The sequence below is a fragment of the Dryas octopetala genome, chromosome 1 (genome assembly GCF_963921425.1).
Source record: "Dryas octopetala chromosome 1, drDryOcto1.1, whole genome shotgun sequence".
NCBI lineage: Eukaryota > Viridiplantae > Streptophyta > Magnoliopsida > Rosales > Rosaceae > Dryas > Dryas octopetala.
The window spans coordinates 2,907,194-2,928,776 of NC_141366.1; the positions used below are offsets into that span (position 1 = coordinate 2,907,194).

A 21,583-nucleotide genomic window follows, 5' to 3' on the forward strand; every position below is an offset into this window, starting at 1 on the left:
GAGGCTAGTTGGTGGTGGACTGGAGCATGATTATGAGATGGGAAAACAATTTAGAAATGAGGGTATTTCATATTATCTGTCATTCATTCTGCTCTGTTTTTGTTGAATTGAATAATTAATTTTTCTCCTATTCCTATGTAAGGGAGAATCATAGGAAAAGATCCTCCTTTGCCTGCTCCTCCTCAAAACTTTTCTTTGCGATGATTCACATACATGGTGGTGGACCTGGTTGTGGGAACTGGGAAGGTCCAAGTCATGGCTAATCGATTAATTACTGTGAGTATTCATTATCTCTAGTTGCTCGTGTCTTTTTCATGTGATCAATGAAAATTAGATATATCAATGTAGGTGGCCTCTTTAGCAAGGTAATCTTTCTGAATATTCCACTGTTGACACTTATTCTCCAAATGAAGGTGGCTTGTTCTAATTATCTCATAATACAATATGCTCTCGTAGTTCAGTTGGTTAGAGCACCCGTTTAGTAAGCGGGAGGTCTTGAGTTCGACTCTCAACGAGAGCAAATCAAAACTACTTCAGTACTCGCTCATTCTGTGTATAGTTCAGTATTAAATGTTAAACTATACCAGCATTGCATTGTCCATATTGCCTCATCCAACATTGAGTCATCCCATCAACAGCTTCATAAATAAAATAAAAAAAATAAAAAAAAACACACACACACACACACACACACATACCATGCTTTACCCAACCACCTTAATTCTCATTGAAATTTCCTAAATTTTGAACACCATGCATCGACTTGTATTTGGTATTCATAAATTATAGCATTTATTTGGGACTTAAACTGGTTGATGATTGGAGTTGCTGTGTTAGGAAAATGAAATTCAATTGTTGATATTCATAGTTAAGCAAATTCCTGTGTTTACTGAGTTGGCAGTTTCATGTGTTTCTCATTGCTGCTTTTAATATTCTGATTAGGTTGGCTTGAAGAAATATGATATAGAAGGAAACTTAAATCCTTGTGTTTACTTGATGTCTATTGATTTGGGTATGAATGTGAATGGGCTCTTCGTTATTGATAGGCCCATTCAGGGGTAATAATTGTAGTCATATATTCATTTGGATAACATCTCATCATCAAGTTTTAGAAGATGAACACAACTAAAGATAACTTAATTTATTGTACAGAATTTATATGCATTAGTCAAAAATGGGGAACTTTGGATAGAAAAATTTATAAATTTTGATGATAATGAAAACACAAAGACTCATGAAACGGTCAACCGAAAGTAATATTATAATATACGCAGAATTGTTGAAGAACATCAGGAGGAGTCTGTAGAGACAACAAGCCAGGACCAGAGTACAATGTACTAAGTTTTTTTTTTCTTTTTTTTCTCCATATATACATATAAAATAAGAAAGACAACCATGGTAATTGTAGTAAGCCAACACCTAGTAAGTTGTAGTAATTAATTACATCATATATGCTAGACTTTTTGAATATTGTAGCAAATTACACTAGTATGTCTGGCTAGCTACAATTTATATATAGTAGTACAAGTACATGTGTGTATATGCATATAAGTATACAACATTACGTAGAAGTTAGTCTCAAACCAATAGGCACACTGCACTGGATTTCCAATTTAGTAAAAACAATAGCATCCTCTTCTTATATAATCAAGTCCTCATTTTTCTTGCTTTGGCTCATTTAGCTCCCTGATGAAGGTATTGGTTAGAGCAGAGTCACAAACAAAAGAAGCCAACAAAAGACGCAAAACCTGCAATAAATAACAAATTCAAGAGTCAATTACAATTTAACTGATAACTCATCCTGAATCTTAATAGATATCCACTAAATGACTTGAAGATTCTGAACTAGAGACACTGAGATACTCTGTGAAATATCGTCGACTGTAACAATTAAGGGTAGTGAACTGGCAAATGAGAGATGTATGCAAGATGAAAAATCATTCATTCAACTACGAAGCTAAAAAGGTTGTATGTGTGTGTTACAGCCAATTTATAGCAAAATCCCAAAGGACATGAAATCTCCCATCACTGCCAGATTTCATGTCAAAGATGGGAGATTTTGGTCTTACAACCAGATTGTCGGTTACAGTGAAAATTGCTGGTCCTTCCAAATATCCATAAATATTATAGTGAACGGATCTAATGACTCGTTCACCTGCCGATTTAGGGATAAGGGATCTATCAGTAGTCAACTTAAATTTACTGCCCAGATAGTAATACGAGGCCTCTTCAATTCCTAAAAGACTGTTACCATAGCAAAAACCAGGAACAACTTTGGGATTGAGTAGCATTTTCTTGTTGATATTTGACCTCATGTATTGCCCATCAAGATCCTTAACACTCTTGTACAAGTGATCAGTGCATCCTTTCCAAGAACAATTCCCCATCTGCTTTAGTATAAACCCAAGTGGTAGAGTTAGGAAATTGAAGAGTAAATTAACAAAATCCTCCCCTGCTTCTGCGTAACAAACCATCTTCTTAGATTTGCTAACAATAAGCTTGATAGAAATGTTTCCTGCTTCATTCCTTGTGTCTCCTACCATTTGAGGTTCAATACTTCTTGCTTGATTAAGATCATTTTCACTGCTCAGTTTTGGATATAGTTTATGCTTCAGCAGGGTTGCAGTCAAAGGTGTCTTCGACACTAAGGAGCTCAGAAGTAAATTCAAAACCTGAAAAAAGACATCCAGGTAAGAAACCACCACTACAGTTTCAGAAAAGAATAAAGGGAAATCAACAATTACCTCATCAATTCCAATACTAAAAGTCAACTCTTCAGTAGCATTCACATCTGTGACTCCAAGCTTCTTTAATAAAGAAAAGCTTGCTGCACTTATGGGAATCACTTGTAAATCATCACTAACTATAACCCTGGTTCGCCTTTTTACAAAGACGCGTCCCTTTTCAGAAGCATCTACGGCTAAATGAGTCTGCTCGTATTGCATGAGTATTCCACAGCAAGGACACTTCTCACCTGGGTAATAACTTAAGAACTCATATTTGGGGCACAAAAAGTAGCTTATTGGCTTAGCATCATCGATATTCAACTTGAGGCACTTGCAATGAGATTCTGCCGCATTGTGGGGACGTAACAACAAGTCTCGAGTATATTTCCAGAAATCCCGTTCACCAATATTCTCAACACTTGCATACAAATGTCTCATGCAACTTATTCCCACAGGTAGCGAATGTTTACGAGCAAGCCTGAGAATTGTTCCCATGGGCATTGTCAAGAAACTGAATAGAACATCAACAAAGTCGTTACCACACTCTATGAAGATAATTTTGTTGCTCCTCTTGTCCACCAACGCCTTAAGGTTAATAGTAGCCATGGATTGTAAATCAGAAACTTCAGACTAAGCCGGCCCGTACAATAATACCTATTAAAACAAAAAACTACCCTTTTTCCTCATCAAATAACTGACAAATTTTGTTGTCCATTGTGACTTGGGCAAATTTTGTTGTCAACAGAGGTGAATTGTAGGGTAAAAGATCACTACTTTAAAGGTGTTGTATTGACTATTTAATTTGAATGTGAATAGAAAAAAATTAATTTATTGTAGAAAATAATAAATGGGGAATTCTGAAACACAAAATCACAATTTTATAAAGAATTTGAATAGAAAAATTAATGCATGTTGATGATAATGAAAACACAAAGACTCATGAATTGGTCAACCGAAAGGAAGCAAACCATTGAAATTTGAAGAAGTGAAGCTGAACTCTAATACGATTTCACAATATTAATAACTTTATTAACAATACCCGAAAAGGGGATCATTGATGAAGAGGGCTGGAACCGAATAATATGAGTAGTTGTCTCCTCCCCATGCCTCAGAAACTGCAAATTGCTCATGTGCAGCTTCATCATGGGATTACAGCCCATGGGATGTTAGAGATCAATCACATATACATACGTAGCTTCATGTTAATTTGTTGGGCGGGACAAAACCTGGGATTGAACTAATCCCAAGTTTGGTAGATAAAATTAGATTTTGGATCGAATTAAAAAATAATTATATCCCCCTTGGGATTAAAGGTCTGAGTATCGGGTCTGTGATTCAACTCCAAGGTAAAAATAGTAACCCGTTATCCTAAAACAAGTTAATAACTCCAAGGTTCGGGTTCAAAGTCCAAGTTCCACATTCGGGTTCTAGGGTCTGGATTATGGGCTCCAAGCCTCCAAGGTTGTTCAGCGACTAAGGTCCCTTTTTTTCTTTCCTCTGACCATGGCTCACTGGCTCACTGGATTCAAGTTATTATTCTTAACAACAGCCAATCATCAAAACAAACGATTCATCATAAATTTAGCATAAAGAAACTTCCAACTCCAGTAGCAATTGATCCCATGAGTAATATCTTAGGATACAAGTATTAGTATGTTAGTTGCAACAATCAAGATCATCTCTAAGGACAAGTCAAAATAAGCAAAGAGGGAATGAAGTTAACTTTCTTAATCATATTGATATCAAAGCATAAAACACTGCAGACAGACGCACAAATATATATAGATCTAAAACAAGACATTAAAGGTTGTTGTACAGCAAACGCAAAATCATCACCACACAAGATACAAAATCATCACCACACAATGCACTGGAGTTCCAATTTAGTAAAACAAAAGCATCCTCTTCTTATATAATCAAGTGCTCCTCATTTTTCTTGCTTTGGCACCTTTAGCTCCCTGATGAAGGTATTGGTTAGAGCAGAGTCACAAACAAAAGAAGCCACCAAAAGACGCAAAGCCTGCAACAAATAACATATTCAAGAGTCACCAACAATCTAAAGAATCGATAAACTCGACTTGAATCTTGATAGATAACCACTAAATCAGATGACTCCAAGCTCCAGAACTAGTCAATTGGAGGACTAGTTGTATAGGTCATTCCTTCCACCATGAAATATAGAAAACAAAATTTCCCCAGCATAGCTTAAACTTTAACTTCAACTGCATATACCAACCAGTATGGATTCGGTTCACACAAGGAGGTTTTTCAATTTTATGATTTTTCAATATGAAGCTTTCCACCAGACTAAAAATTCAATTGAGAAAAACTTTAATTGAATCTGCAAAAATTCACTGAATTTTATGTAAATCACATAAATCCATGTCTAATGGCCTAATTAATGTCAAAAGATCTGCAAATTTAAAACCAAGGATTTTTTTTTGTAGAGATAATCGAAAATTTAAATGATAACTCACCTCCTTCTTGCCTACATGCACAATTCGGTCCTCAATATCAGTGAAAGATACCTTCAAATCGTTGAGAACAGACAGTTGAAAAATTGTAGATATCGGTCTTACATCCAAATTGTCAGTTACTGTGAACATTGCCGGTCCTTTTAAAAATCCTCGAGCATTTTTATCATTACCATGGAGGGCTTTGGGATCCTTAACTTTTTTTTTTTTGGTAAAAGAGGGGGCTAAAAGCCCAGAGACAGGATCTATAACTTTAACTTTAACTGACTCCAGTGATTTATCAGAAGGGACAAGAGATCTATCAGCAGTTAGCTTAGAGCGTACATAATAATACGAGGCCTGCTCAATTCCTAAAAGATTGTTCTCATAGCAAAAACCAGGAACAAGTTTGGGAGTGACTAGTATTTCCTTGTGGTAATTGGAATTCAAGTGTTGCTCATCAAGTTCCTGGACACTCTTGTACAACTGATCGATGCATCCTTTCAAAGAGCCCTTCTGAATCTGTTTTAATATAAACCCAAGTGGAAGAGTCAGGAAACTGAAGAGTAAATTAACAAAATCCTCTCGTGCTTCTGCATAACAAAGCATCTTCTTAGATTTGCTAACTATCAGCTTAACAGAAATGTTTTCATCTTCCTCAATCATAGTGTCTTCAAACATTTGAGATCCAATACATACTCCTTGATTAAAATTTAAATCTACCAAATTTGGTATAGATTTATTCTTCAGCAGAGTCTCAGTCAAAGGTGTCTTTGATACTAACGAGCTCATAAGCAAACTCAAGACCTGGAAAAACATATCAGGTAAGAAACTACAGCTACAGTTACAACAAAAAATAAGGTATAAAATCAAGCTATCAAAAATCAACTACCTCATCAAATCCAATATCTAACGTCAGCACCTCCGTAGTATTCCCATCCTTGATTCCAAGCTTGGTAAATAACGAAATGCTTGCTGGACTTAATGGGGGCATCACTTGTAAATCATCAGTAATTGTAAGCCCAGCTCGCCCTTTTACGAAGATGCCTCCAACTTCAGAAAAAGCCACTGAAAGATTCATCTCCCGATTCATCACAGACCAAGAGCAAGGACAAGGGGTATTTTTATCATAAGCAACGAAGTCCGTACAATTACGAGAGCACAAAAAGTAGTGTGTTGGCTCTCCATTGTCAATTTTCAATTTGAGGTTCTTGCAATGAGATTCAGCGGCATTGCGGGGAAGTAACAACATGTCTCTACAAGCATTTGAGCGGAAATCTTGTAAATCAATTTTCTCAACACTTTGATACAAATTCTTCATGCAACCTATTTCCACTGGTACTGAATGATTACGGGCAAGCTTGACAATAGTTCCAATGGGGATTGTCAAGAAACTGAAGAGAACATCAATAAAATCATTACCAGACTCTATGAAGATAACTTTGTTGCTCTCCTTGTCCACCAAGGCCTTCAAGCTAATTGAAATTCCAGGAGCCATGGATTGTAAGTACAACTTCTGACTAAACCTGCTGCAACTCAAGCCTCTGTCAGCTCGCGTAGCTCACGCCGTCGACGACACCTCCCGCAACCAAGGCTCCGGAGCTCCGTCTTCTCGCGCCGGTTCTCCGCTGCCAAGCCCGACCCGATGGTGCCCAGCCACCTAGCTCGACAACACCCAGCTCGCTGCCACCAGCTCCCCGGCGAAGAAGAAGCAGACAAATACAATACTGGCTTTTCTGATTTTGAGAACCAGGTGAGAGACAGAAGAAAGGAAAGAGAAAGAAGAAAAGAAAAAGGAAGAGGAAGAATAAAGAAATGAAAAGAAACTTAAGCAATAAACCTAAGCAAGTTCCAATGTTATTAATTTATGGATTCTTTGTGTTATTTGCTAACTGGGCAGGATCTTGGTGTTTGCAAAAGGGCATTTGTGGGTTTTTCCATTTGCTTTAAATTGGGTTTCTCCAACGTTTCAACTTTCAACATTAAGCTGATTAATTTCTGTCAAATTGTAAATAGGGTTTGTCCATAATAAGATTTAGCGTTAAATATCAACTTCCAACCTCCACTAATGCCAGACAATTCAAATTAATTATTCATTAAATGATCTTATTCTTTCTTTTTCTTTTTTATGTGACCTTGACTGTTGAAGTACAGTAAATGGGAAATGGAGGTTGCACTTTGTACATTTGGTGACAAGACTATAAAGCAATAAAATGTTCATCAATTGGTGCAAATTTGTACATTCCAGAAATGTTGCACTTTTTTCCTTGAATTTAATATTTCATCCCCATCAGATCAATGTAATTATAAGTACTTTTCTCCTAGCTTGTTTGTTCCAACTATTGCTTTCTCAGAATTTTATATATTTATAGGAGTTTTTAGACGATGAAAAGAGAACAATAAGTAATAATAAGTACTTTCAATCAAGTTATCCGACGAGGAAGAAGATGCAACGAGCCAAATTAAAAATAAATTCATAATTTGATAAAAGAATTTGAAAAGTCAAACAATTAATTCCACATGCCCATTCACACCATTTGAAACAAATTCCAACACAAATAAATGTAATTAGTAAGATTATGAGTCTCCAGAGGCAATCAAAGCGACGCCCATTTGTTGCTGCACTTGACTGTTGGGATTGCTTCTAAAATTGTAACTACGCATTAATACAGATTTCAGATCGTCTTTCAGTACCAGAAGTGGAAACAAAAATGTTTTAAGATTAATTTCCAACCAATATTGATAATAAAGCATGGGATACTGCTAATTCAGTAAATAACAAATAAGTGGGTGTTGTTTTCTTTTTCTTAATGATCATGGCTTATGGTTCATGGTTCATGGTTCATGGCTACATCAATCATAAGTTGTATAGCTGAGTTTTGAGTATTCTTCCTCAAAATGGCTTGAATTAACACAATTACATGCCGGTTGCCTGCATTTTTCCAGGAATTTTTTGGTCAATGCCTAGTTTTATAAAGGACAAAAAGAGAGAAACACAGAGAAGTCGGATAGAATATTTCGGGTTTTCTACAGCAAACCCAGAATTTATAATATAGTATGGTATTAGGCTAATAGCAACACTCTAAAAAGGTCAAACAAGTATTCTCACAAAAAAATGCATACTGGAGTTCCAGTTTGTAACAACAGCATCTGATGTAATCAAGCTCATCAAGCTCTCATTGTTCTTGCTTTGGCTTTTTGCACTGCTGATTTGGCTCCCTAATGAAGGCATTCGTTAGAGCAGATTCACAAACTAAAGAAGCCACCAAAAGACGCAAAGCCTGTAACAGGGAACATATTCAAGAGTCATCAACAATTTAAAGAACACTCCATAGATATCCACTAAATCAGATGTTTTGAGTTGGAGAGCCACAGATTAAACTCCACCAATTTTTTCTGGAAATATCTCTTTTCTTGTCACCGTAAGACAACTTCCTAGAAGTCACTGAAGCCAGAAAGCAAACTTACACTACCATAAAAGGAAGTCATGATTCCCTTTTTTGTGTGCATAAGAGAGAAAGTGAGGTGTGTGCATGAAGTAGGTGAGATGTGACGAGTGAAAACATTGTTGATGATATATCCAGTGAAGTTAAAGTGGCAGTAGGAGAGCAATGGAGATAGGTACAGTGAAAGTGAGAGGAGTAACAAAATGTTGTGAATTGGCGCAAATTTTCAACTATAACAAGGATGGTCAGTTAGAGCAACAACAATGATAGAGATAATAGTGAAATGCATCAGTTTGCGTTAAACTACTGCATGTAAATATCGTACAGAATTGAGGAGATTTAATGTGAAAATTAAGCTGAAAGTAAAGAGTTCATGGAAATTATAAACAATAACTCACCTCCTTTTTGCGCACATGCACAATTTGTACCTCAATGTCAGTCAAAGGGACCTTCAATTCGTTCAGAAGAGACAGGCCAAACATTAGAGATATAGGTCTTATGATCAAATTGTCAGTTACTGTGAACATTGCCGGTCCTTCTAAAAATCCTTGACCTTGAGCACTTTTGACTTGGCCATAGTGGGATTTGGGATCCATGACTGTCAATGACCTAATAAATCGGGCACAATCTTCGTCAGAATCATAGGACTTAGTAGATTTAGTAGCCTCTAAGACACGAGAAAGAATAAGGGTTCTATCAGTAGAAAACACATCCTTCAAATATAGACCATAATAATATGTGGCCTCCTCAGTTCCTAAAAGATGGTTTTCGTAGCAAAAACCGGGGGCAAGCTTGGGGTTGAGTAGCATTTCCTTGTGGTAGTTTGACTTTAAGAATTGATCATCAAGATCCTGGACACTCTTGGACAATTGATCAATGCATCCTTTCAATGAGCAATCCCGCATTTGTTTAGCAATAAACCCGAGTGGAATAGTTAGGAAACTGAAAAGTAAATTAACAAAATCCTCCCCTACTTCTGCGTAACAAACCATCTTCTTAGATTTGCTCACTATGAGCTTGACTGAAATGTTTTCTTCTGGATTCGTTGCATCTTCTACCACTTGAGGTTCAATATTTATTCCTTGATTACCATTGCTCAATTTTTGTATTGGTTTATTCTTCAGCAGAGTTTCTGTCAAAGGTGTCTTTGATACTAATGAGCACAAGAGCAAATTCAAAACCTAAAAAAGACACAATGTTATAGAATCCAATGGTACAGTAGTAAAAAAGAAATGCATTACAAGATAACACTTCAATTACCTCATCAACTCCTACATTGATAGTCAACTCCTCAGTAGCATTCCCATCCATGACTCCAAGCTTTGTAAAAACAGGAAGGCTTGCCGCAGTTAATGGTGGCATAACTTGTAAATCATCACTAATAATAAGTCTGGTTAGTCCATTAACAAAGACGCCTCCATCTTGACTTGCTAAAAGATGTATCTCCTGATTCATGGTAGATCCACAAACACAAGAAACATCTCCGGAATAACTTAACTTACACTCAGAACTTCTATACTTACGAGAGCAAACAAAGTACTGTGTAGGCTCACCAATGTCAATCTTCAGTTTGAGGTTCTTGCAGTGAGATTCAGCCCCATTGCGGGGACATAGCAACATGTCTCTACATGCTTCAGTCCGGAAATGCTTTACATCCATATTCTTAACACTTGCATACAAATTTTTCATGCAACCTATTCCTAATGGTACTGATTGATTAGGGGCAAGCCTAATAATTGATCCCATGGGGATTGTCAAGAAACTGAAGAGAACATCAATAAAATCTTTATCAGACTCTATGAAGATAAGTTGCTTGCTTGCCTTGTCCACCAAGGCCTTCAAGCTAATATTGTTCACAGATGTATCAGCCATGGATTGGAAAAAGTTATAGTTTTGGCTTTGACTTCCTTTCTGTTTCAAATTCAGGGCACAAAAATGGTTGGACAATAAATACTTCTGACTAAGGCCAGTGTAGTTCGCAGACTCCGCACAGATGTTAGGTTGTTTCCCTGCTTAAACATGAAAAGAGCTTCAAATATAAATCAACTACAGGAAAAGAGATAAAATTTTGCAGCATTAATATTTAATAGTTCATTGAATAGGCAGAGCTGAAGCTGATACCAAATATGATTCAAAATCTAAAAAGGTAAATAATTTTTTATTATATAAAGAATGAACAGAGGGCACTCTGGTCCTGAGTTACATATTCAGTTATGTATTCCATGAGATTTAAAGACTGAACAAATAACCTTCTTTAGCAGTAATGAGGCAGGATTGATTAATTTCTCAATAAAATTGCACTTGGCTTCTTTTGGGATTGAGATGGATTTATACTAATCCATCTTGTGAACTCAAATCAACTTATGCAAGGTTTCATTTGGTAGGAAAGGAAAAATAGTCAGCAATAACACAAAGTATGAAGGGCGCGCGCTTTCTATACAAGAGGTAAGTAAATAGGGAGAGTGGAAGACCAAAGAGCAGGGAAAAGTATGGTGAGTAATAGGTGAGTCAGAATTAACACACATAACAACTGCAATCTCTGTAAGAATATATGATTGATGATCCTAAAAGTTCAGCCATACAGGAATGAAAAAAGATTTTTCACTCATAGCATAACCCATCAGAAACCATAAATCATAAAATCCAAAATATAATCTACAATTTCACAAACATAACGCATATCCATTAGTTTACACAGTACAAAGCATATACTAGTTTAATCACACAGCGACAGCCACTTTTTCCCTTCAGTTACAGCCAAGCGTTAATCTGGAACTCAGATACACAAAAGTTTAATAAAAAAACACATTGAACTGAGTGGAAGAATAAGAAGAGATTCTTACCTCCAATGGTCTTCTGTCCAAATAAAATCCGTCAAGCTCCTCAAATATCACATGCAAAAACTGGATATTAACCCAGAAACATTAGACTCCTAAATGAAATCGTTCTAAGAAAATATAAGATAAGGAGAATCATTAGAAGAAAAAAAAAAAAAAACCATTTGGTTTTGGGAGCTTACCAAATGAAAGTTTGCTCTTTGTCAAAAAGCATTTGAGGTTCTGAAAGCTAGAAGAGAAAGGCTTTGTTTTGAGGCAAAAATCCCAAAACAAATCCTTCAACTTCCTCAAATATCACATGCAAAAACCGGACATCAACCCAAGAAACATTAGACCCCTAACTGAAATCGTTATAAACAATACAAGATAAGGAGAATCATAAAAACCCATTTGGTTTTGGGAGCTTACCAAATGAAAGTTTACTCTTTTTCAACAAGCATTTGAGGTTCTGAAAGCTAGAAGAGGTAGGCTTCGTTTTGAGGCCAAGATCAAGTGAAGGGGTGTGTAGGATTTTGGGTACTGTTGGAAAGATTGTATTTTTGGACTTCTTTTTTTTTTTTTCAGGCTTCAAACCGTTACTCTCCTATTCCTCTCCAACATGCTAGGAGCATGTAGTTGACCATGAACAGTGAAATAGACGAGAAATATTTGTTAGCTATCTTTCACTCTCGGTTGTGGAAGCTTTGAGGGAGCAGCAGTGGTAATGAGGATGGCGTTTATGACAAGCTAGAGATATAAATGCTTGAGGTAGGAGAAGAACAGAGCTTTACACCCAGAGCCAAAGCCAGACCGGGTATTAGCCCTAAAACCAAAAATTGAGCGGGATGGTTGAAGTTTTTTTTTTGGCCACTAAGATGGTTGGTTAAAGTTTTAAGCTCAAAGATTTTGTATATTTTGCAAGCCACGTGTCCAAACATTGTTAGGTCCAACTAATAAAGAGTTAATTACACTTACACCCCCTGAGATTTATCGTCTTTTCACATATAACCACTGAGGTTTTAATAATTACACATAAATCCCCTGAGATTTCAAAACTGTTGCATATAACCTCCTATAGTGAGACGAAAAATGATGATAAATTATGCAAAAAAGTATGCTAAGGGGTTAAATGGCCTAATAAGATTACTCAAGGTGTAAAATCCAACCTCAATACAAATATTTTCTTTTTTATTTATTTATTTTTTTCTCTCGTAAGGGGTTATATGCAACAGTTTTGAAACCTTAGGGGGTGTATGTGTAATTATTGAAACCCCAGGAGTGTATGTGAAAAGACAATAAACCTCATGGGGTGTAAGTGTAAGAGTTAATTACACTTACACCCCCTGAGATTTATCGACTTTTCACATACACCCCATGGGATTTAAATAATTATACATACACCCCATGAGGTTTTAAAACTGTTACATATAACCTCCTATAGTGAGACAAAAATGATGAAAAATTATGCAAAAAAGCATGCTAAGGAATTAAATAGTCTAATAAGATTATTCAAGGTGTAAGGTCCAACCTGAATACAAATATTTTCTTTTTTATTTATTTATTTTTTTTCTTTTGTAGGGGGTTATATGTAACAGTTTTAAAACCTCAGGGGGTGTATGTGTAATTATTAAAACCCCAGGAGGTGTATGTGAAAAGACGATAAACCTCAGAGGGTGTAAGTGTAATTAACTCGTAAGTGTAATTAACTCACCAATACAAGTAAAAGATCATTTAGGGGTCCCTAATACAGTAATACCCAATAATTTTTCAATACTACATTACTAATCTATCTTAAAAATCATTTGTTTATGTTGTACAATAAAATAATTATATTTGATATTTTATTAACCGTTACAATATTGAAACTGAAAAATAATAATAATAATAATAATAAAAATCCAGTTCTATTACTTCTATGAAAACAAACCCAACCATTTTTCTCTGTCTGTCTTCTCCTTGGCAGTTACAAACTCAGCCACCGGCGTGATTGGGGAGGGAGGAGAGAGAAGAGAGAAGAGAGCGGGCCGGGAGGGAGAAAATTAGATAAAGGAGGGAGAGAGGGAGATCAGGGAGGGACTTGGGAGAGAGAGAGAGTGGCGCTGGAGTGGGAGGACCGGAGGAGAGAGATGAGAAAGAGATTTGATATTATGCCATATGATGAGTCGCATAACAGTGGCGGTCGGGAGAGAGAGAAATGAAAGGGAAGAACCAAGGAGTTAAATTTCGTTTTTTTAGGGTATGAAAATTTTAACACTAGTTTATGAATTTTTCGCCAATATTTCACTGAAATTATCGAATTTTTTGAAATTTCGCTGAATTTTCGCTTCGAGGGAAAAAACTGAAGAAGAAAGGTCACGGGATGGAAGCCAGGAGGGAAAGAAAAAAAAAAAAGAAAAGGAAAGAAAAAGAAAAAAAAAAAAAAAAAGGAAGAAGAAAGGTCACGCTCACGCCGTGGAGAAGTAGAAGCCAGGATTAGGAATGAAAGAAGAAAAAAAGAAAAGAAAAGAAAAAGAAAAAAAGACAAAAAAAAAAAAAGTTTAGGGTCGATTAGGGTTTGAGATCTTTGGGCAATTGAAAAAAAAAAAAAAAAAGTTTGGAGTTTCGTTTGATTCTTTTGGGATTTCGTTTAGTTATCTTTAAACCCTAAATCATAATACATTTCTATATAAAAAATAATTAAAAATACTCTAAAGGGCATAAATCCTAATATTTTACATCATATGTTAAAAAATATAGAGTATATAGGGTTTAATGTAATATTATGACATATAAAGTGTAGGGTTTAATGTATAGATTATAGAGTATAAAAAATATAGTAATTTTATTTATTCATTATATTAATTTTATTTAATAGTATTTGCCTCAAGCGCGCATTATATTCATCACATATCACATGAAACTTACCATATAATTTGGTTTCTTCAATGTTTTTTATCAATGTAGTAGATAATATGTTAAATAAACATATGATAAAGTTTCATTCAAAATTTCCGTATTTTGATAGCAATTTCCGTCGAAATTTTCATCGAAATTTCCTCGAAACCCAAAATTTTATTCCTTGCTTCTATCCAAGTTTGGATGTAATTCCTCTCACCATTTGATTAAACATGACATGGTATTTTGGATCTCGTTCTTCAAGGACACTCCAGAGTCTCCGCCGCTGCACCACCATCAGAATCAAGAGCGTCACTGAATAACACCCTTATAGCGTCACTGATTGCCCAAAAAATATATATTATATATTTGGGGTTTGGACGTAGGTGGGATGTAAATATATATATTGCCATTGCTATGGTTAATTTGTCATTCAAGGATGTTTTACAATAATGTCAACATTTTACTAATGATCAGTTAATGGAAAGGATTATATACAACCATATCGAAATATAAAGTAGTCAAATTGGAACTTCAAGAAGGGTAGGGTCAAAATTTTTGAAAATACGTCCAACCTCTAGCGTTGTTAGTGTAATTAAACCTATATATATGAAAGTGAAATTATGAATGTGTTTTACAAGACTCGATTGCTCGACTAACGCGATTATATTGAATTTCAAATCACTGAGCTGTTGCTTTGATTGTTCTCATATATTTGTGCAAACAACACTACTTACTAGAGAGTTCCCAAGTTTATATCCAAATGCATCGGTCCTCTTAAATTAGACAACCAAGCCATCGTGATCCTCATTGTTCCTGCTTTATCTTGCTAAGGAAGACACTGGTTAGAGCAGAGTCACAAACAAAAGAAGCCACCAAAAGACCGAAGGCCTGCAATAAGAAACAAAAGAAAAACATCAATCAAAAGAGAAACTCTATCTCATAAGACTTCCCCACACAAAATCTTAGGAAACCAAGTTCAAATATGGAAGAATGTACAATGCAAGAGACAGGTGCAAGGTTGTGGATTGATGAGTCAGATTGGAGGTGTATGTAATAAGTAGGTGTAGGGAAGGGGAGTCAATGCAGCAACATTTCACTGAGTTTTTATAGTAACTCAAACTTCAATAATGGCCTACAGGCCACAGGCTTATATTTGCAAAGAAATACAATTTAAAACCTGGTTGTGGGAACTGGGAAGGTCCAAGTCATGGCTAATCGATTAATTACTGTGAGTATTCATTATCTCTAGTTGCTTGTGTCTTTTTCATGTGATCAATGAAAATTAGATATATCAATGTAGTTAGCCTCTTTAGCAAGGTAATCTTTCTGAATATTCCACTGTTGACTTTTATTCTCCGAATGAAGGTGGCTTGTTCTAATTATCTCATAATACAAAATGCTCTCGTAGCTCAGTTGGTTAGAGCACCCGTTTAGTAAGCGGGAGGTCTTGAGTTCGACTCTCAACCAGAGCAAATCAAAACTACTTCAGTACTTGCTCATTCTGTGTATAGTTCAGTATTAATTGTTAAACTATACCAGCATTGCATTGTCCATATTGCCTCATCCAACATTGAGTCGTCCCATCAACAGCTTCATAAAAAAAAAAAAAAAAAAAAAAAAACTCACACACACACATATCATGCTTTACCCAACCACCTTAATTCTCATTGAAATTTCCTAAATTTTGAACACCATGCATTGACTTGTATTTGGTATTCATAAATTATAGCATTTATTTGGGACTTAAACTGGTTGATGATTGGAGTTGCTGTGTTAGGAAAATGAAATTCAATTGTTGATATTCATAGTTAAGCAAATTCCTGTGTTTACTGAGTTGGCAGTTTCATGTGTTTCTCATTGCTTCTTTTAATATTCTGATTAGGTTGGCTTGAAGAAATATGATATAGAAGGAAACTTAAATCCTTGTGTTTACTTGATGTCTATTGATTTGGGTATGAATGTGAATGGGCTCTTCGTTATTGATAGGCCCATTCAGGGGTAATAATTGTAGTCATATATTCATTTGGATAACATCTCATCATCAAGTTTTAGAAGATGAACACAACTAAAGATAACTTAATTTATTGTACAGAATTTATATGCATTAGTCAAAAATGGGGAACTTTGGATAGAAAAATTTATAAATTTTGATGATAATGAAAACACAAAGACTCATGAAACGGTCAACCGAAAGTAATATTATAATATACGCAGAATTGTTGAAGAACATCAGGAGGAGTCTGTAGAGACAACAAGCCAGGACCAGATTTCAATGTACTAAGTTTTTTTTTTTTTTTTTTCTCCATATATACATATAAAATAAGAAAGACAACCATGGTAATTGTAGTAAGCCAACACCTAGTAAGTTGTAGTAATTAATTACATCATATATGCTAGACTTTTTGAATATTGTAGCAAATTACACTAGTATGTCTGGCTAACTACAATTTATATATAGTAGTACAAGTACATGTGTGTATATGCATATAAGTATACAACATTACGTAGAAGTTAGTCTCAAACCAATAGACACAGTGCACTGGATTTCCAATTCAGTAAAAACAATAGCATCCACTTCTTTCATTTTTCTTGCTTTGGCTCCTTTAGCTCCCTGATGAAGGTATTGGTTAGAGCAGAGTCACAAACAAAAGAAGCCAACAAAAGACGCAAAACCTGCAATAAATAACAAATTCAAGAGTCAATTACAATTTAACTGATAACTCATCCTGAATCTTAATAGATATCCACTAAATGACTTGAAGATTCCGAACTAGAGACACTGAGATACTCTATGAAATATCATCGACTGTAACAATTAAGGGTAGTGAACTGGCAAATGAGAGGTGTATGCAAGATGAAAAATCATTCATTCAACTACGAAGCTAAAAAGGTTGTCTGTGTGTGTTACAGCCAATTTATAGCAAAATCCCAAAGGACATGAAATCTGGCACACAAAATTTCCACAGCAATTAGTGTACACAAGTGATCTGAAACCTGCAAAATTTAAAACCAAATGATTCCTTTAGTAGAGTTGATCGAAAATTATAAATGTTAACTCACCATCTTCTTGCCCACACGGACAATTCGCTCCTCTATGTCAGTGAAGGGCACATTCAAATCTTTGAGAACAGACAGTTCAAAGATGGGAGATTTTGGTCTTACAACCAGATTGTCGGTTACAGTGAAAATTGCTGGTCCTTCCAAATATCCATAAATATTATAGTGAACGGATCTAATGACTCGTTCACCTGCCGATTTAGGGATAAGGGATCTATCAGTAGTCAACTTAGATTTACTGCCCAGATAGTAATACGAGGCCTCTTCAATTCCTAAAAGACTGTTACCATAGCAAAAACCAGGAACAACTCTGGGATTGAGTAGCATTTTCTTGTTGATATTTGACCTCATGTATTGCCCATCAAGATCCTTAACACTCTTGTACAAGTGATCAGTGCATCCTTTCCAAGAACAATTCCCCCCATCTGCTTTAGTATAAACCCAAGTGGTAGAGTTAGGAAATTGAAGAGTAAATTAACAAAATCCTCCCCTGCTTCTGCGTAACAAACCATCTTCTTAGATTTGCTAACAATAAGCTAAATGAGTCTGGTCGTATTGCATGAGTATTCCACAGCAAGGACACTTCTCACCTGGGTAATAACTTAAGAACTCATATTTGGGGCACAAAACGTAGCTTGTTGGCTTAGCATCATCGATATTCAACTTGAGGCACTTGCAATGAGATTCTGCCGCATTGTGGGGACGTAACAACAAGTCTCGAGTATATTTCCATTAATCCCGTTCACCAATATTCTCAACACTGGCATACAAATTTCTCATGCAACTTATTCCCACAGGTAGTGAATGTTTACGAGCAAGCCTGAGAATTGTTCCCATGGGCATTGTCAAGAAACTAACATCAACAAAGTCATTACCACACTCTATGAAGATAATTTTGTTTCTCCTCTTGTCCACCAACGCCTTAAGGTTAGTAGTAGCCATGGATTGTAATTTGTAAATCAGAAACTTCAGACTGAGCCGGCCCGTACAATGATACCTATTAAAACAAAAAAAACTACCCTTTTTCCTCATGGGATTACAGCCCATGGGATGTTAGAGATCAATCACATATACATACGTAGCTTCATGTTAATTTGTTGGGCGGGACAAAACCTGGGATTGAACTAAAATGGTCTAATCCCATGTTTGGTAGATAAAATTAGAATTTGGATCGAATTAAAAAATAATCATATCCCCTTGGGATTAAAGGTCTGAGTATCGGGTCTGTGATTCAACTCCAAGGTAAATATAGTAACCCGTTATCCTAAAACAAGTTAATAACTCCAAGGTTCGGGTTCAAAGTCCAAGTTCCACATTCGGGTTCTAGGGTCTGGATTATGGGCTCCAAGCCTCCAAGGTTGTTCAGCGACTAAGGTCCCTTTTTTTCTTTCCTCTGACCATGGCTCACTGGCTCACTGGATTCAAGTTATTATTCTTAAACAACAGCTAATCATCAAAACAAACCATTCATTATACATTTAGCATAAAGAAACTTCCAACTCCACTAGCAATTGAACCCATGAGTAATATCTTAGGCAACAAGTATTAGTATGTTAGTTGCAACAATCAAGATCATCTCTAAGGACAAGTCAAAATAAGCAAAGAGGGAATGAAGTTAACTTTCTTAATCATATTGATATCAAAGCATAAAACACTGCAGACAGACGCACACATATATATAGATCTAAAACAAGACATTAAAGGTTGTTGTACAGCAAACGCAAAATCATCACCACACAAGATACAAAAGTTCCAATTTAGTAAAACAACAGCATCCTCTTCTTATATAATCAAGTGCTCCTCATTTTTCTTGCTTTGGCACCTTTAGCTCCCTGATGAAGGTATTGGTTAGAGCAGAGTCACAAACAAAAGAAGCCACCAAAAGACGCAAAGCCTGCAACAAATAACATATTCAAGAGTCAACAACAATCTAAAGAATCGATAAACTCGACTTGAATCTTGATAGATAACCACTAAATCAGATGACTCCAAGCTCCAGAACTAGCAATTGGAGGACTAGTTGTATAGGTCATTCCTTCCACCATGAAATATAGAAAACAAAATTTCCCCAGCATAGCTTAAACTTTAACTTCAACTGCATATACCAACCAGTATGGATTCCGTTCACACAAGGAGGTTTTTAAATTTTATGATTTTTCAATATGAAGCTTTCCACCAGACTAAAAATTCAATTGAGAAAAACTTTAATTGAATCTGCAAAAATTCACTGAATTTTATGTAAATCACATAAATCCATGTCTAATGGCCTAATTAATGTCAAAAGATCTGCAAATTTAAAACCAAGGATTCTTTTTTGTAGAGATAATCGAAAATTTAAATGATAACTCACCTCCTTCTTGCCTACATGCACAATTCGGTCCTCAATATCAGTGAAAGATACCTTCAAATCGTTGAGAACAGACAGTTGATAAATTGTAGATATCGGTCTTACATCCAAATTGTCAGTTACTATGAAAATTGCCGGTCCTTTTAAAAATCCTCGAGCATTTTTATCATTATCATCAAGGGCTATGGGATCCATAACTTTAACTTTAAGCGACTCCAGTGATATATTAGAAGGGACAAGAGATCTATCAGCAGTTAGCATAGAGCCTACATAATAATACGAGGCCTGCTCAATTCCTAAAAGATTGTTCTCATAGCAAAAACCAGGAACAAGTTTGGGAGTGACTAGTATTTCCTTGTGGTAATTGGAATTCAAGTGTTGCTCATCAAGTTCCTGAACACTCTTGTACAACTGATCAATGCATCCTTTCAAAGAGCCATTCTGAATCTGTTTTAATATAAACCCAAGTGGAAGAGTCAGGAAACTGAAGAGTAAATTAACAAAATCCTCTCGTGCTTCTGCATAACAAACCATCTTCTTAGATTTGCTAACTATCAGCTTAACAGAAATGTTTTCTTCTTCCTCATTCATAGTGTCTTCAAACATTTGAGATCCAATACATACTCCTTCATTAAAATTTAAATCTACCAATTTTGGTATAGATTTATTCTTCAGCAGAGTCTCAGTCAAAGGTGTCTTTGATACTAACGAGCTCATAAGCAAACTCAAGACCTGGAAAAACATATCAGGTCAGAAACTACAGCTACAGTTACAACAAAAAATAAGGTATAAAATCAAGCTATCAAAAATCAACTACCTCATCAAATCCAATATCTAACGTCAGCACCTCCGTAGTATTCCCATCCTTGACTCCAAGCTTGGTAAACAACGAAATGTTTGCTGCACTTAATGGGGGCATCACTTGTAAATCATCAGTAATTGTAAGCCCAGCTCGCCCTTTTACGAAGATGCCTCCAACTTCAGAAAAAGCCACTGAAAGATTCATCTCCCGATTCATCAGAGACCGACGGCAAGGACAAACGGTATTATTATCATAAGCAACGAACAAGTCCGTACACTTACGAGAGCACAAAAAGTAGTGTGTTGGCTCTCCATTGTCAATTTTCAATTTGAGGTTCTTGCAATGAGATTCAGCCGCATTGCGGGGAAGTAACAACATGTCTCTACATGCATTTGAGCGGAAATCTTGTAAATCAATTTTCTCAACACTCTGATACAAATTCTTCATGCAACCTATTTCCACTGGTACTGAATGATAACGTTCAAGCTCGACAATAGTTCCAATGGGGATTGTCAAGAAACTGAAGAGAACATCAATAAAATCATTCCCAGACTCTATGAAGATAACTTTGTTGCTCTCCTTGTCCACCAAGGCCTTCAAGCTAATTGAAATTCCAGGAGCCATGGATTGTAAGTACAACTTCTGACTAAACCTGCTGCAACTCAAGCCTCTGTCAGCTCGCGTAGCTCACGCCGTCGACGACACCTCCAGCAACCAAGGCTCCGGAGCTCCGTCTTCTCGCGCCGGTTCTCCGCTGCCAAGCCCGACCCGATGGTGCCCAGCCACCTAGCTCGACAACACCCAGCTCGCTGCCACCAGCTCCCCGGCGAAGAAGAAGCAGACAAATACAATACTGGCTTTTCTGATTTTGAGAACCAGGTGAGAGACAGAAGAAAGAAAAGAGAAAGAAGAAGAGAAAAAGGAAGAGGAAGAAAAAAGAAATGAAAAAAAAAAAAAAAAAAGATAGCAAAAGGGTAGATTCTCCTTCGAGACAGAAGAAAGAAAAGAGAAAGAAGAAAAGAAAAAGAAGAAAAAAAGAAAGAGGAAGAATAAAGAAAT

At 36.1% G+C, this 21,583-nt stretch overlaps 4 protein-coding genes and 1 pseudogene across 9 annotated transcripts; all 5 read right to left on the reverse strand.

The window, feature by feature from the left end:
- Positions 1–679: 679 nt before the first annotated feature.
- LOC147296443 (uncharacterized) lies at positions 680–3,378 on the reverse strand. Of its 2 annotated transcripts, none has more exons than XM_086250326.1 (2): positions 2,745–3,378; positions 680–2,672 (listed from the first exon to the last, which is right to left on the reverse strand). In XM_086250326.1, exons 1-2 carry the CDS (start codon positions 3,330–3,332, stop codon positions 1,980–1,982), a joined length of 1,281 nt encoding a protein of 426 aa, XP_086106452.1. In that variant the 5' UTR covers positions 3,333–3,378; the 3' UTR covers positions 680–1,979. The 2 variants fall into 2 exon arrangements, with proteins under 2 accessions (XP_086106452.1, XP_086106457.1); XM_086250331.1 differs by having other exon boundaries at positions 680–1,748; positions 2,252–3,378.
- A 1,061-nt stretch (positions 3,379–4,439) lies between these two features.
- LOC147296444 (uncharacterized) lies at positions 4,440–6,965 on the reverse strand. 2 transcript variants are annotated; one of them, XM_086252527.1, is made up of 4 exons: positions 6,072–6,964; positions 5,449–5,986; positions 5,204–5,394; positions 4,440–4,746 (listed from the first exon to the last, which is right to left on the reverse strand). In XM_086252527.1, exons 1-4 carry the CDS (start codon positions 6,675–6,677, stop codon positions 4,654–4,656), a joined length of 1,428 nt encoding a protein of 475 aa, XP_086108653.1. In that variant the 5' UTR covers positions 6,678–6,964; the 3' UTR covers positions 4,440–4,653. The 2 variants fall into 2 exon arrangements, with proteins under 2 accessions (XP_086108653.1, XP_086108648.1); XM_086252522.1 differs by having other exon boundaries at positions 5,204–5,986; positions 6,072–6,965.
- Positions 6,966–8,355: 1,390 nt separating this feature from the next.
- Positions 8,356–10,497, reverse strand: LOC147296445 (uncharacterized). 3 transcript variants are annotated; one of them, XM_086245155.1, is made up of 4 exons: positions 9,886–10,497; positions 9,336–9,806; positions 9,024–9,272; positions 8,356–8,460 (listed from the first exon to the last, which is right to left on the reverse strand). In XM_086245155.1, the coding sequence occupies exons 1-4, from the start codon at positions 10,495–10,497 to the stop codon at positions 8,356–8,358; spliced, it is 1,437 nt and encodes a 478-aa protein (XP_086101281.1). The 3 variants fall into 3 exon arrangements, with proteins under 3 accessions (XP_086101281.1, XP_086101274.1, XP_086101267.1); XM_086245148.1 differs by having other exon boundaries at positions 9,024–9,193; positions 9,251–9,806; XM_086245141.1 differs by having other exon boundaries at positions 9,024–9,806.
- A 6,204-nt stretch (positions 10,498–16,701) lies between these two features.
- On the reverse strand, positions 16,702–18,877 carry LOC147296446 (uncharacterized; annotated as a pseudogene). The gene is made up of 2 exons (XR_015122434.1): positions 17,379–18,877; positions 16,702–16,991 (listed from the first exon to the last, which is right to left on the reverse strand). The product of XR_015122434.1 is annotated as an uncharacterized LOC147296446 (transcript).
- A 105-nt stretch (positions 18,878–18,982) lies between these two features.
- Positions 18,983–21,459, reverse strand: LOC147296447 (uncharacterized). Its single transcript, XM_086245164.1, has 3 exons — positions 20,540–21,459; positions 19,726–20,454; positions 18,983–19,269 (listed from the first exon to the last, which is right to left on the reverse strand). Exons 1-3 carry the CDS (start codon positions 21,146–21,148, stop codon positions 19,177–19,179), a joined length of 1,431 nt encoding a protein of 476 aa, XP_086101290.1. The 5' UTR covers positions 21,149–21,459; the 3' UTR covers positions 18,983–19,176.
- Positions 21,460–21,583: the final 124 nt, after the last annotated feature.

Bases quoted from the DNA above. Each gene is read 5' to 3' on its own strand.
- LOC147296447 (XM_086245164.1), bottom strand. From the start codon at position 21,148: ATGGCTCCTGGAATTTCAATTAGCTTGAAGGCCTTGGTGGACAAGGAG. The intron at 20,455-20,539 runs GTAGTTGATTTT...ATGTTTTTCCAG, and splicing joins TAGATATTGGATTTGATGAG to GTCTTGAGTTTGCTTATGAG. The intron at 19,270-19,725 runs GTGAGTTATCAT...TATTTGTTGCAG, and splicing joins TGCATGTAGGCAAGAAGGAG to GCTTTGCGTCTTTTGGTGGC.
- LOC147296445 (XM_086245141.1), bottom strand. From the start codon at position 10,497: ATGGCTGATACATCTGTGAACAATATTAGCTTGAAGGCCTTGGTGGAC. The intron at 9,807-9,885 runs GTAATTGAAGTG...TGTCTTTTTTAG, and splicing joins TCAATGTAGGAGTTGATGAG to GTTTTGAATTTGCTCTTGTG. The intron at 8,461-9,023 runs GTGAGTTATTGT...TCCCTGTTACAG, and splicing joins TGCATGTGCGCAAAAAGGAG to GCTTTGCGTCTTTTGGTGGC.
- LOC147296444 (XM_086252522.1), bottom strand. From the start codon at position 6,677: ATGGCTCCTGGAATTTCAATTAGCTTGAAGGCCTTGGTGGACAAGGAG. The intron at 5,987-6,071 runs GTAGTTGATTTT...ATGTTTTTCCAG, and splicing joins TAGATATTGGATTTGATGAG to GTCTTGAGTTTGCTTATGAG. The intron at 4,747-5,203 runs GTGAGTTATCAT...TATTTGTTGCAG, and splicing joins TGCATGTAGGCAAGAAGGAG to GCTTTGCGTCTTTTGGTGGC.
- LOC147296443 (XM_086250326.1), bottom strand. From the start codon at position 3,332: ATGGCTACTATTAACCTTAAGGCGTTGGTGGACAAGAGGAGCAACAAA. The intron at 2,673-2,744 runs GTAATTGTTGAT...GTCTTTTTTCAG, and splicing joins TTAGTATTGGAATTGATGAG to GTTTTGAATTTACTTCTGAG.